Raw genomic sequence first — 14,043 nt, 5'->3', positions numbered from 1 at the left:
ATCTTACTATAATAACATTGTAGTTTGGATTTTAAGAACTACACGTGAACTTAGCTATGTTTTCTTGCCTAAATACTCCATCTGAGCAACAGAGTGCTACAGCTAAACTCAGCAGTGCAATGCGTCAATTGAACAATACAATTCAGCAGATGTTGTTCAAATCTCACAGAAACCAGCAGAAATGCTTAGTTTGATCTGTTAATTTGTCATAGCCAACCCCAGCCAAAATCCTACCACCCCTTCCTTTCTAAGTAATGCTCTTCACAAGGCTGGTTTCCAGCTCCAGAATGACAGCTGTATTTTGAAATGTCTAGCAGGGATTGGTGTACCTAAACTTTTTTTCCCCCCACTTGTTTTAAATGGAGACTCAGAAAATTACAGGTTAAAACCCAAAGAAGTCCATTAGTCACATCATGTATTCGCTCTCCCGCTAGAGGCTGGTGCTGTTTTGGGAGATGGTCTCTGTAATGAGGTTGTATAATATTCACAGTGAACTAGGTCTCCGACGGTCACAGCAACAGAAGCACTTCCCTTTAAAACCAGTTCATTTATTAGTACATAAATGAAATTCTGGTTATGTTTAGAGGCAAGGAAGATTCTGATATGGACATCTAAATTACTAACTGTGTGACTTTAGGCATTTTAAATGATTTAAGTATTTGAAGTGACAAATACACATTATCCACACACATTGTCCTCAAGCCTCTGACACACACACCTTGTTTGAATAGCAGCATTACTGACTCTCCTGACTCCAGGAATACAAACACCAACAGCTCCTATCAAGCAGAACTCAGGAGCCCACAAAGATGCCAGAGACTTCTGAACACGTACTAAAGTTAGAAAGGTCTTTCTCCAGCCGCTTAGCTGATTGCCTGTGCATCCTTTTTGGAGCTGCCTACTATCTCTGGGTAGAAGATACACCTCCCTGTATATCACCATCCAAAGCAAACAAAATATAAGAAACAAAAACCCAGACAAACCCCAAACAAATGTCATTTAAATCACTTATGAGAGAAAAAGTGCAAAGAAAAGGCTTTGCACAAGTGGCCTCCCCCTTGTCAATGACCATTTTAATCTTCCAGCCTGGAAGATATATCTGACTGCTCTACAGTGTTGTACCTGTTAGAGATGTAACAGCTGAAGCAATCACTCCCTAACTCATTTCTTGGCATAAGTATAATGGAAGAATTGAGATCTCGAGACCAGTAAGTAGCAAGGCAAAGTACAAGAGATTCTCTGGTTTGCTGCCATTTCAAATAAAAGTGCATCGAGAGCACTTTCCTGGAGGTGTTTTTTTTTTCCAGGCAACTTGACAGAAGATGTTGGCAAATGGGAAAGGCAAAATTCTTCATATTGCAACCTGCTTAGACAGCTAAACAGCAGAGGACAGGAGCAGTCAGAAGTTCAGCAGCTTCTTTCAGATATTAGCTAAAGAAGTCAGCTTTCCTGGAACTGGTTGTACAATCAGTCAGTATTTACCACACAAAGAACCACGATGGCAACCCACTTGTACGATGTGCACAGCACTTTTCTGCTTACTCCTGGCTTCTCTGGCCCAGGCAATTGGCTTGCCTGAGATTCAGTTTTTCAGAATACAGATCCTTAGCTAAAGTGGATTTTAATGTCAACTGGGATAGTTATGAATATTTGAAAAGAATCTGTAGGTGAGTTACTATTTTAGTTCATTAAGAAAATTAAGGATTCATCTTACGTATTAATTCTCATCTTACCAAAATGTTTTACCAGTCACACCACTTTAATTACCCCCCTGTAATAACATGGGATACACGTCCATATTGGAACAGAGGTATGTGCAAACTGGCATGCAAAACATTTAAATGTTTTAAAAACAAGTTGCCTGTCTCATGATTTATCATGCTACTTATATGCAATAGCAGAACACTGCTCAATAGTTACAGCACAGAGAGCAGGTTTGCCTAAAGCACAGTTGAAGAAACACCATTCCACTACCTACACCTGTAAGCAAGCCTATTTTATTAGGGCATATAGTTTGCAAGCCTCTGGAAATGAAAGCACAGTTCATACACAGTAAGTGGTAGGTATCCAGTTGTGTCCTACAGACTGGGCATTCCACATATTGCATCTCAATTAATATAATACACTGATACCAAGTCAGCTATGGCTAAGATAAATTGAGCCAGAAGAGCTCAGAGAAACTATGAAACTTGAAAACAATTAGTACAGATCATATTCTGCCTAGTTAGAGAGGAAAACATCACCTCAGAGTCAAATGTTGTTCCAAAGCGCATGAGAAGTCTCACGAGCTACACTCTGCATCCACTGATCTCAAGTTCGGTCATTATTTGCAAGACTTCTCCCCCCTCTACCTAACTATATTAACGCATGTTCAACTTCCCACACAGGCAGTTGCTGGATTCTTGTAAATCTTTGAGTTGGTAAAAGCTAACCTATTAAGAATCCAAGAAATCTAATCTAGAACTTTTTTTTACCTTTTTTTTTTTGGGCAAAGGCTTGTCAGTATCTCAAACTGTACTGACTTTCCCCATGCAAAACCAAAAGCATGATAACACTTGTCCCCAATACCGCCCTCTGCCCCTAAACGTACACAAAGCAAAGATTAAAGGTGTCACGTTGAGTGTCTGGTGAGGCAGGCACAAAAGGAGTAAAGTTTCTGGATCAGAAAATTGTAAGATATTCTGATACGGCTCTGCGGGAATCAGGAATAAAACTAACAATCAGAATAAAGACTGTCTGTAGGCAAAAATCTTAATATAAATGTTTCAACAAATAAAGGGATGAGGAGCAGGAACTCAGCTTGCCTTACGGGCTAGGCAGCAATAATTAAGCATGGAAGTCATCACTTGTCAACCAAGAAGGAAGGGCCAACGGATTGAACAGATGCATTTTTAAGTCAGAAGAGACCAGGCTGACTTCCCACGCTGGACAGGTCATTGTGCTTGACCTAACATTGCTTGTGGTGTGCCTGTATCCTGTGGCTGAACTCCGCTTTGAAGAAGATCTTGGATTCTAGTTAACGTGCCCAACGCCAGTATCACAGAACTACAAAATGGCTGAGGTTGGGAGAGACCTCTGGAGGTCATCTCGTCCACCCCCCTGCTCAAGCAGGGTCACCTAGAGCCACAGCTGCCCAGGCCCATGTCCAGATGGCTCTGGAGTATCTCCAGGTATTGTACCGGGGAGCCCAGAACTGGACGGGTGTAGCTTCACCAGCGTTGAGTAAAGAGGACAGATCTCCTCCCTCAGCCTGCTGGCACAGTCCTCAGCCCACAGGTCGCAGCCCAGGAGACTGGTGGCCTTCTTTGCTTCAGGAGGACATTGCTGGCTCATGGTCAATTGGTTGTCCACGAGGACCTCTAGGTCCTCTTCTGGAAAGCTGCTTTCCAGCTGGTTGACCCTCAGCTTTTACTGGTGCCTGGGGTCGCTCCTCCCCAGGTGCAGGACTTCGCACTTCTTGGCTGAATTTCACGAAGTTCCTGTCAGCCCATTTCTCCAGCCTGCCCAGGAGGTGGATGTTCCTCTGGATGGCAGCGTGACCCTCTGGTGTAACAGCCACTCCTCCTAGGTTTGTGGTATCAGCACACTCTGCCTCCTCATCACAACCACTAATGAAGATGTTAAACAGCATTGGGCCCAGCGCTGACCCATGGGGTACACCCATAGTTACTGGCCTTCACGCCACCGATCACCTGGGTTTGGCCATTCAGATGGTTTTTAATCCAGCCCGCGGTCCACTCATCCAGCCCACACTTCCTCAGCCTGTACTTACTTCATCAGCATATACTTTTGGTGCTGCTGGCACCTTCTGAAGACGTAGGGTAAATGAAAACACATGACTTGGAGAAATCAGGCATGTCCTGTTTTTCTTGTTAAAAACGCTTAGCACACTCTGTAGCTCCCAGCTCCTCTGGGGTCACAGAGAAGCAGCAATTGCCCTATTTCTCAGCCAGAGCATCTTAAGATATAGCTTCTTCTCCAGTACATTTTGTTAGATAAACAACAGTTAAGAAACTCTGTTTGTACCTATTCTCTCACAGAAATCCTGCTGCTCTCTGTTGTCCTCACATATTGCCAAGTTCCTGCTGGAAGGAATAAAACAGGAATGCAAATTCTGTATGAGAACAGAGCTCAGTGATTAGGAAGGTTAACCCTAGAGACGGGAGTAAATGCAGTAACTTTCCTTGAGAGACATCGTACAGCAATATTTCCCCGGTCTCAGAAACCTACTCTGGAAACTGTTAAGCTTGCACAGAATGCAAGCGCCACCCACTGTCCTGACATCCAAGTGTCAGATGGAATTTGGATCAGTGACCCACACATCTCAGAGTAATTAAATCCCCTCTTCTACCTGACACTATTCTTCTTCTGCAACCTCCCCAGTTACTACTATCACCTTAATAGCTCCCATCAGGTGTCTGGCTGCTCAGTCACACTGAAGACTTGATGATTGCCCTCTCTTGGCCGTAGTCCCTCTCTCCCTTGCCTTGTCATAAAACTTGTTAACGCACCTCCGGACTGCTTCACACGTTGAGCAGTCCTGCACCCTACCTTCGCTTCCCTCTCCTATGACACTCTTAGTCTCAGTGACTCCCAGTTTCATCTGCCTCTTTACCGTCCCGATGCACAGTCACAGAGCTATCACACTTAGCTCTCTCTCCAGCCACTTTCCCTTCTTACAGTTGACATCTGAAGTTTTAGTGCTACATTCCCTTGAGGGTACTGTTGAAATTACCTCATTCAGGAACCTAATGACTACTTAGCCAAAAACATAAGATCGGCACCCCACCCTTATCAATCCTCTTCACTGTGTGTGATCATGCTGCTTTTAAAATACTGTTCCTTGGCTTCCACAATCCCTTCCTTGATTCCTTCTTCACTAAGTCCCTGGAGGTTCTTCCCCATACACTCCTCCCCAGTACTTACTGCTCTGCTGTCTATTTCTTCATTAGGCAATATCATCTGTAAATGCACGTGCAGCTACTCCCTGTCGAGGTTTCACAAATACAGAAGACCATCTCTTCCTCCATGCAAACCAAAGCCTCATTCTATATTATCTCTCCCTGCAGATGTTCCCTCATCTGTGCATTCAAGTGTAGCATGAACACAAAAAAAGCTCTTAATCCCCGACCCTGCTCCAACTGCATTTTTTTGGAAACTGGATAACATGGATAATACCATGACGTTCACTCAGACTTTCATTTAACCTTCATCTTAGATATCTCTCTAAAAAAATTCAAAAAAATCACAACCAGGTTAAATTAAACCTTGAAGATATTTTTTTTTTGGCATGACCTGGGTGGTGAGGTCTTCCCAGTTCATCCACTTGGCTAGAATTTTTGTTAAGGCTCATTATCTGAGGTCTTAATATACCTAAGGGCTTTCTGCCTAGGGCATACATACATATATTCAAATGTACACACAGATGTCACCGACATACCAAAGCTAATAACTTCCTGTTGCAGCTAAACACAAGGCTACAACCCAAGGCTGACTTTCTTCTTACTCCCTCCTGCAGTTGACTGTGGCCATTGTAAGAGCTGTGTACATAAAGGAATAAATGCTTCCCATAGTTCATTCGTGGTGCAGGCAGTGTGCATCACACTGCAGATGCTTATGCCCTTCGTGTTCAATCTCTTTGGACGTGAGGGGCTGGAGGTTGTGACCTGTCTTTAGTCGCTTGCAGTCTGACACTTCCGTTAGCTGAAAGTTCAAAAAAAGCATCGCGCATCACTGTGCCATTGATTTTGACAGTCTCATGAGGCAGCCTGGCTCTTTAAAGAAAGGAGAAGAAAGTCTCCTTGTGGTTGTCTTCTTATCAAAAAACTCTTTTACTTAAGAGCTGAGTCAATTAAGGATCTCATTACAACATGAGTTTCTGAGAAATACAGTTAAGCTAAAGCCCTCATTTTATACAAGAATCACTTTTGTCAACTGAGAAGTGCTGGCATTCATACTGGTGTCAGCATGCCCTCAACATTGTCCAGCGTTCATTAGAACTGTAATTTGTAGCAGTGCTGGCATTCTGAGATATCAGGTGTCGAGATACAGACAAGAGATTGTGCTGTTTTTCTGCATGCAACAAACCCTTCTTTGTAAAGGAAAAATTCGTTTTACCCTTCTCAAACCACTCTATCAACATGCATGAATCTCCCATCATGTGTTGTGCCTTCAGCATGAAATTAAAACTCTTGTATTTATGAACTCAGGTTTAAAAGCAGCAGAAGAAATAAGTAATAAACGTCTTGCCTACTCTTTTCATACCTCAGTGGAAATTCATGGTCTCCTAATGTAACATACAGTTGATAGCCTGCTCCAATATATGCAATAACTTCTTTTTTTCCCTTTTTTTTTTTAAATACGTATAGTACAATTGCCACAGCAGTTCTGCTGAAATGGTAAAACAGTTCACAAGATGCAACAGTCAGAGATTGCCACCACATGCTCACAAGCTAATGATAGCTTTGTGAGGATGATTCAGAGACACTACTTCTTCGTTTTGAAGCTCATTCAGTCCCAAAAACTGTCTTATGTTTTTCAACACAACTTTTTTTGTTGTTGTTTTTCACCTATTTTTCCCTCTAGAATACTGCCCCCAGGTTTGAGACTGTTGGAAATCAAGAAAATCTCATTTCTATTTCCTTATATTCAACTGTGTTTCTGTAACAGGACAACAGGTTTTACCAGCCTACAATACATAGCACAACTTTCCACCTCAGCCCTCCGATACTGGCCTTGCTACAGTAAGATTTGTGAATGCTTGCTGATGCTGCTGACCAGTGAAGCACGTATTCTGAGATGGCTACGTCTTTTTTAAAAGACCTTGATAGACCTTTGGCAGTGACGTCAACCCACTACCCAGAGAACATAGTCCTGTCATCAAAACCGAGTTTTCAAGTTGATTCTGCTCATTATGAGTTTGCCTGAGAACAGGACATAAGCATGATTCCAGCAACTTCCTGCTTAAAACATATATATGCACACATATTTTTGGTAATGACCACATGCATAACTTTAGTGGGATGCACAATGACCAAACAGCTAGCAAATTAAGGTTTCGGTTAGCTCAAACTCATCATTCTTAGCCAGAATACCCAGGTGAATGAAGCTATACCAGCAAAACCACTCAAAAGGGAGCTAGAATACCCTTATGGAGCAACACAGTCATTCCCCTCTTCTCACCATCTGGTACTGGTAAGTCACACAACAAACCACACGTGAAAGAAGTTTCTACATATAAGACAACTTAAACTGAATGCGTGGAAGCTACACTTCTCTTCCAGTATTTCCTTCTCTGAAATTAAAGCAAAACCATCTTCCCAATTAATATATGCAGTTATAATTACATTAGAACAGCTCTATCAAACTAGGGGTTTCAGTATGCTCTAAAAAGAAAACATTAATAGTGGGAACGTAATGACACAATGTGTAGCTTTATGGATAACTGAGGAGAAAAGTCATCTTCCTCCTTAAGCAAAGGGGACTATGCTAGTGAAAATCACGGTTCTCTAACCAGCTACAAGAAGAAATTTTACTGGTGTGGCTACTTCTGGATGGAAATGACATCTCCATAATCTAGTTGACAAATCTAGTCCAGCATGACCAGAAAAATCTATAAGCACCTCTTCTGTGTCAGAAACACACAGATCAATTCCAGCTGACCACAGATCCAACCATTTCATTATCCCATCTGTTTTTCCCTACTTTAATCGATCAGTGCCAATTTACTATTCAGTGCTAGCACACCACTTCGATCTTCCTGATAGTACAGGAGAAACATAGGACAGTTCTCCTATACCTGCATACTAGTAGGGTATTTTTCTCAAAATAGTTACTTATTAATAATAATTAATTATAGTTAATAATAGTTAAATAGGCTACTTCAGAAAGAGCTTTCTGTAACATCCACTCAACTTACACGCCCAAAAGCCACAACAAAACAACTGGAAATGCATTGTCTTCTACGAAAACTTTACGTCAAGTTGTTTTAAAATACTGAGAAGTATTTAAACTCATCTCAGCTCCAATATCCTTTGCACGAAAATGAGGCTGCTCAAACCTCTGATTATTCTATATAAAAAAGTGTGATCATTTCAGCATGCCATTAACTAGAAGATGGCATTAAAAGTTCCATTGACATTTTTCCTCCTAACAGAGGTGTGAGTCATGTGTCAGTAAAGACAAATATCAAGTGACTGGAAGCGGCCAGGACAACTGAAGTTAAAATAGACAGAGATATTTTGGGAAATAACAACGAATTTAGCAGGGTCATATCTGTTTCAGACCCAGCACAAATCAGACAAAGCAGATTGGAACACAAGTCAATAAATATGCATGCTAGAGTGCTCTAAACAGCTTTTCTTTAACCAGAAAGGACTGAAATAACTGTTTGTTGCATGCTGTAACATAAAACATAGGACAGATTTGTTAGGTAGAACAGAAATGTGCAGTTAAGTCTGGTTTCAAAACTTGTCCCAAGCAAACTGATCTTCTGAGCTGTATATCATTAAAATGCAAGTACACTACAAGAAGCACCAAGTACCAACTTGTTTTATCAGCAAAAGTGGTCGGTTCTTTTATTGAGAAGACTACTAGTCTACTGGAAAGATTGTGCTTAATGCTGACTTTCTACCTTTTGTGGTATCTGAAATGCTGTTTAGCAAGGCACACATCATGTCTCCTTCAATGTGGTGGGGATTTAGGATGCGAGCTGACCGCTGAGTCATCTTAAACTGAGTTTCCAGTTCCAGGAAGCTTTTGTCTCCGGAAAGTATAGTGAAAGGAATTTGCTTGGGCAGGTGCTCATCCAGACGACCAGCCTGCACGGAAACAAAGGACAGGTGTTGAACTGAGATCGTAGTTTTACCTTGTGGAGTTTGGCTAGCTTTCTGTAAGGCAGCTCTTCATAGGAAAGCCTTCTACAGCAGCTTACCTCCACTTTTATCATCAGATGCAAGTTATACGACTGCAAAAGGTGTTATTTTGACACTGCATTTATTCTATAAATATGGTAATAGATATAGGGAACGGCTACCAGAACAGCACAGATACAGTATGGAAAAATTCTTAAAAACCAGCATTTCAGAATCATCTCCACTACAAACAAGCTGTACGTGCAGAGCATTTTAAGAACCATTAAAAAAAAAAGTAAGGCAACATATAAACACTGTTGCAAAACACATTTATAAAACTTACAAATACAACCTCAGGTAGGTTTTATCTAAATGATAAGACACTGTATTAATAAGCTGAGTCCCCAGAAGACCCCAGATTCCTGTCCTTCTCCTGCACTTCTCCCAGCCCAAAGCCCTAGGTCTACTCAACATGGTACTGAACATGGGCACTGCTCTTTGCCAGCTCAGCAGGGTCTCTGAAACTGACACACATCCAACTCCCTCTTATAGTTAGCTCCAGATTTGGGCCACTTGAAGGGAGAGGCAAAAGTTACACTTCATTCTGAAGCAGAAACTCTAAGAACTCTTTAAAAAAAAAAAAAAAAAAAGTCTTCATTCCCTAACCAGCCTCCCATCCCTTCACAACAGACTGATGTCCTACTTGGGATAACATTTTCATTCCGAAAAAAAGATGAAAAAGAAGCAAAGCATAGGGCAAAGTGATAATGATACCTAAGTGTACTATATTTGCCAAGTTATGCTGTATGACCTTCATGCAATCCACAATTCAATTCACACGGAAAAAAAGTAAATGTGTAATTTTTCAGGTTTATCCAAACGTGTAGGGGGAGTGCTTCAAAAATCACTTCTCAACAGGCTGTCTCTACCCAATTCAATGACAGGTTTTATTGTTCTTTTTAGTGGACACAGAAGTTGTGTGAAGAGAATCTAAGAATCTCACATGCGATTAGTACTTAACACCAATGTCAGACATCACCTGGCCACCCTTCTCTAGGTGCAGAAACAACAACAAAGACATTGTGCACTAACTTACATGAACACAGAGAGCAAAGTCTGCTGCCTCTCTTCTGGTACCGCAACGTGGATGAAGGAAGAAGCATCCAATCCTCTTAAGATAATTATAAATTCTGCACTGCACTGGAGGTCTCCAGTTGCTGTGTCCTCCTAAGCAGTCAAAGAAAAGAAATGCATAGCACTGTCACCATGAGTTAAGAATGAAAGGCAAAAGTAAAGGTACAACTGGCTTTAAAGACGAAATTTATTCTGACCAATGTAAAAGCTAAAAAAAATAAAAATAATAAAACATTACTCTAAAACCCCCATAGGCCTTGTTTGTGGGTTAGAAAACAAAAAAATGGAAAGGAGCTAGCCTGATCCTGCACAAAGCCTCTCATTCTATTTTGTATGCATTTTTCTACTAATTCTGAAAAAAAAAAATATTTTCCAGAAATTACATGTGTTTGGATATAGTAACATCTTTTCCAGCTTTATACACAGTTAGTGGCCAATCTACAGAAACAGAGGTGCTCTGGGAAAGCAGTACAATAACAGAAATGCTTTTCTTAGGGAACTCTACACTAATGCAGTGCCAGAGATTGTTTCCAGCAGAATCTGTAGTTTCCTGACACGTTGCATGTCAGAACTCTTTAAAGAGAAGATCCAAGAACTGGAGCAGCAGCTGGAGTCCTGACAAAAACTTGGATGCAGTCAAGGATAAGTAAAATGAGGCTACATTTAAAAACAAAAAAACCACCAGCACACAACATGCAGGAATTTTCTCAACAATGGTAACCTGAAACATGTAGTTACTAGCTGAGAACACAGCTGGATAACAGGGAAGAGCTGAGTAAATGGCTTGCTACGGATAAAAAGAAAGGCTGAAACAGGTTGCAAGGGAAAGGAAAGGAGTAGCAACTGTCTCAAGAAAAAAAGGGAAAACCAGAGGAGGTTGCAGTTACTATGACAACATAAAAAGAAAAACAAATGGAAGGACAATGTGAAGGGAGTGAATAAGAATTTCATGACATTCCCAATTGCTAAGAAATAATGGGTCTGCAACAGGGAGGAGAAAAAACGCTGCTTGATCTGCCAGGTGATATAATGGTTGGGTATAAGAAAGGATTTTGACTGGAAAGTGAAACCAGTCGTTGATTGCACTTCATATGAGGACTTGTGAAACTAAGACTCGCATGAACAGCCCATGGAGAACTCCGCATTCTCCCTGAATCTGACAAAGAAGTAGAAGTAGTCTTCAGCAGATTTCTCCTGGTTTTGTTTTCTTTTCACCCTAATGGCTATAAAAGACTACCAAAAATGATCAGAAAACTCAAGGATACAGTAACAAACTATACAGAAAAGATCTAGAGGTACCTGCCCATGAGCAAAATGATCTTTGAGTTGTTCTCATCTGCTGTGACAGCCTTGGCCACTGCCATTTAGAGAAGACTTGTAATCATCAACCCTGCTTTTTGGTAGCATAAACGTACAACATGAATTTTTGACGTAACAGCTGGCAGAGCTGTATTTACTCTAGTGGAGCTAGACTACAGAACAGGTGAAGGAAAACTGAAAATCTGAAAACAGAAACAATATAGAACCTGAGCAACACAATGGAGGAACCTCAAAGAAAAGCTAGGGCTGTATTAACAACAGGAATAGTAGACATAATGCAATAGGTATCACTAAAAAATAGTCAGAGATGCTGTTTGGAAGTGCAAAAAAAAATCAAGAGACAGGGATGTTGGTATTTTTAAAGGCTAAACAAACACAAGAATAGCATGCACTATGTAACTCTGTAAACCACTTCTATGAGAGCATCTACAATGTCTCCATGTGTTATTGATGTCTCCCACATCTCCTAGAGCCTTACTGTTCCCAGGCTCTGTAACAATCCTTCTGACACTAAGAAACTGTTAAAATGTTCTCTGATACAGATTTGGCCCATTTTAATGACCACTAACTCTTCAGCAAGGTTTTTCAGTTCAAATCCTCCAGTAACCATTCCCACCAGGCAGCCTGGATGCAGCAACCCCATTTGGAAAACAAGAAATTTAGCAGCACTGGCACGGACTGTTCAGGGCCAGCAGGCCTGAGGATTCAAAGCATCCCTGGGCACGTTGTCTTAACTAGCTTACCCCACCAACAGAGGTTCCTAACAACAGATCAGTAGCACTAAGACTGTACTATGGATTATTTCTCAGGTCAGAGAAGAAACGTTTCTGACAAGAATACAGTTCAGACAGGCTCAATCAATCCTTTCCTTACTGAATCGAAACAGGGCATTTAACCTTGGAAAGAAGTAACACACAGAAGACCTTCCCATAAGAAACAAGCTTGGGTCAATCAATGACAAGCCAGTTTAAGCAGAGTAGCAGGCAAAGTATGACTGAAAGCAAAGGTCAGAATTCAAGCGGGTAAAGTTTCACTTAACTGTGAAAAAATATTTACTAAGGAATTCTTTATAAAACCCAGACAGAGTAACCCTGATTTTAGATGTGAGCCAGGCCGGACATTTCTTCAAGTCAGATTCCTAATAATTTCTTATTTTAATCTGTAGAAAAATAAAATGTTGTTCCAAGGCCAAGCCTATTGAATAACTAGAAATCAACAAACAACCTTCTGCAACTGCATCAAGGCCCTGCCACCCCCATTCACAGCAGCCTTAGAAATCAAGGCGTGTGGAAGTAAAGGGAAATTTGACCAGAAGTCAATGAGGGCAAAGCATTACAACAGAGAGGAGTTGGACTCAATCCTCTTGAGAGATCCCTATGGGTCTCTTCCATCTCGGGATATTCTATGACTCTATGATAATGAGAAGCAAAATAGGTTGTTCAGCCATATAGAAAAGAGACTATATATGGAAAAACAATGCAGCAGCAAGGCAGTGAGAATGAAACAGAAACCAAGGATAATTTGGCATAATCTAAAACCCCCCAAAGTCAATATTTTCTGTGGTTCTGTGGCGTATGCACATACATGCAAGAAGACTTTTGCTGTACATGGAGACCTGTTACCACACAGGGAGACCAAGTGCTAAATAATGACAAGAGGGAGAATGACAGAGAAGCAATGGCTGAGCAGAACACAAAAGTGAGGAGCATAACCTGCTTTGATCACGAAGACCAGAGGTTTCCTCCCCAGAATTCCTAAGCTACAAGACATTAGACCACAGGTCCAGGAGCACCGTTGACTGTTTGAAGAACTCATGCTAACAGACATACCTGCTGCAAGGGAAATAATTGAAGGCAGATACTAAGAAAATCAGTAGAAAAGCCACAAGCTGGACAAGAAAGTATTGAGTTAATGGTATTGGTAGACTTCCCAAGAAGTTTTCTTACAAACCAGTAACAATGTGAGTTCTGCCAATCACCTGGTACTACTGCTAATGTCTTCCGGATGTGAGACACCTAGTGATGTGCAGGATGACCAGGAACCTCCCCAAGAGGCAAGCCAGAGACTGAACAAAATTCGAGTATAAGCATGTAAAATCACGTCTTCTGGAACTAAAACCAAAAAACATTATGACAAGGACTTGGCAGCTAGAAACTAGCTAGAAAGAAAATAATTTGTGAGTATTATGGATGTCCTGATACCTACGAAAAACTAGTATGATACTGCCTAAGCAGCTTGAGCAGGGAAGCTAAAAAGACCTCTAAACCATTTAGTGACTCTGTCTACAGGACAGTCTACAAGGAACAGTAGGAGCAGCAGACCTGAGTTAGAAAAGGTCAAGAACATTTCTGCTCATGGTGCCTGTGATATTGTGACTTGAGACCCTAGTGGCTGCTTGTTCTCTCAAAGAATTGCTGCTTGAGTACTTGTGTGGACTCATTAAACTTCTCTTCCTGTTTCCCTCGACCACTTCTTACCTTGAAAGCCCCAGATAAACGTCCCTTGGTTCAGGTTAGCTGGCAGCTGTGTGAATAAGCTTCCCCAGTTGTCCAGATCCACCAACACAATGTGAGTCATGGTACTCAGGTAGTCAAGATCAGGAAGTTCACTGTCTTCAAGGGGATAAAAAGAAGGCATTTTAAGTTCACCTGACTTTCTGGTCAACCAACACACATCAACTCAGACACGCTTTTAAAATTCAAGTATTAAAGAATTCCATAAGCTGACAGTAACAAAA

General features: G+C 41.2%; 1 protein-coding gene across 4 annotated transcripts in view; it reads right to left on the bottom strand.

The window, feature by feature from the left end:
- Window positions 1-14,043, bottom strand: part of ZNF451 (zinc finger protein 451) — a 42,732-nt gene that overhangs the window by 3,629 nt on the left and 25,060 nt on the right. For all 4 annotated transcript variants that reach the window (XM_083831349.1, XM_083831347.1, XM_083831346.1 and 1 more), the window contains exons 11-13: window positions 13,784-13,918; window positions 9,949-10,079; window positions 8,633-8,819 (exon numbers count right to left, since the gene is read on the bottom strand). In XM_083831349.1, the coding sequence (XP_083687475.1) occupies window positions 8,633-8,819; window positions 9,949-10,079; window positions 13,784-13,918 (453 nt within the window). The remainder of the gene's footprint in view (window positions 1-8,632; window positions 8,820-9,948; window positions 10,080-13,783; window positions 13,919-14,043) is intronic.

Source organism: Anser anser (genome assembly GCF_964211835.1).
Source record: "Anser anser genome assembly, chromosome: 3".
Lineage (NCBI taxonomy): Eukaryota > Metazoa > Chordata > Aves > Anseriformes > Anatidae > Anser > Anser anser.
The sequence above is the reverse complement of the archived record's forward strand: the minus strand, read 5'-3'. Positions and strand labels throughout refer to the sequence as shown.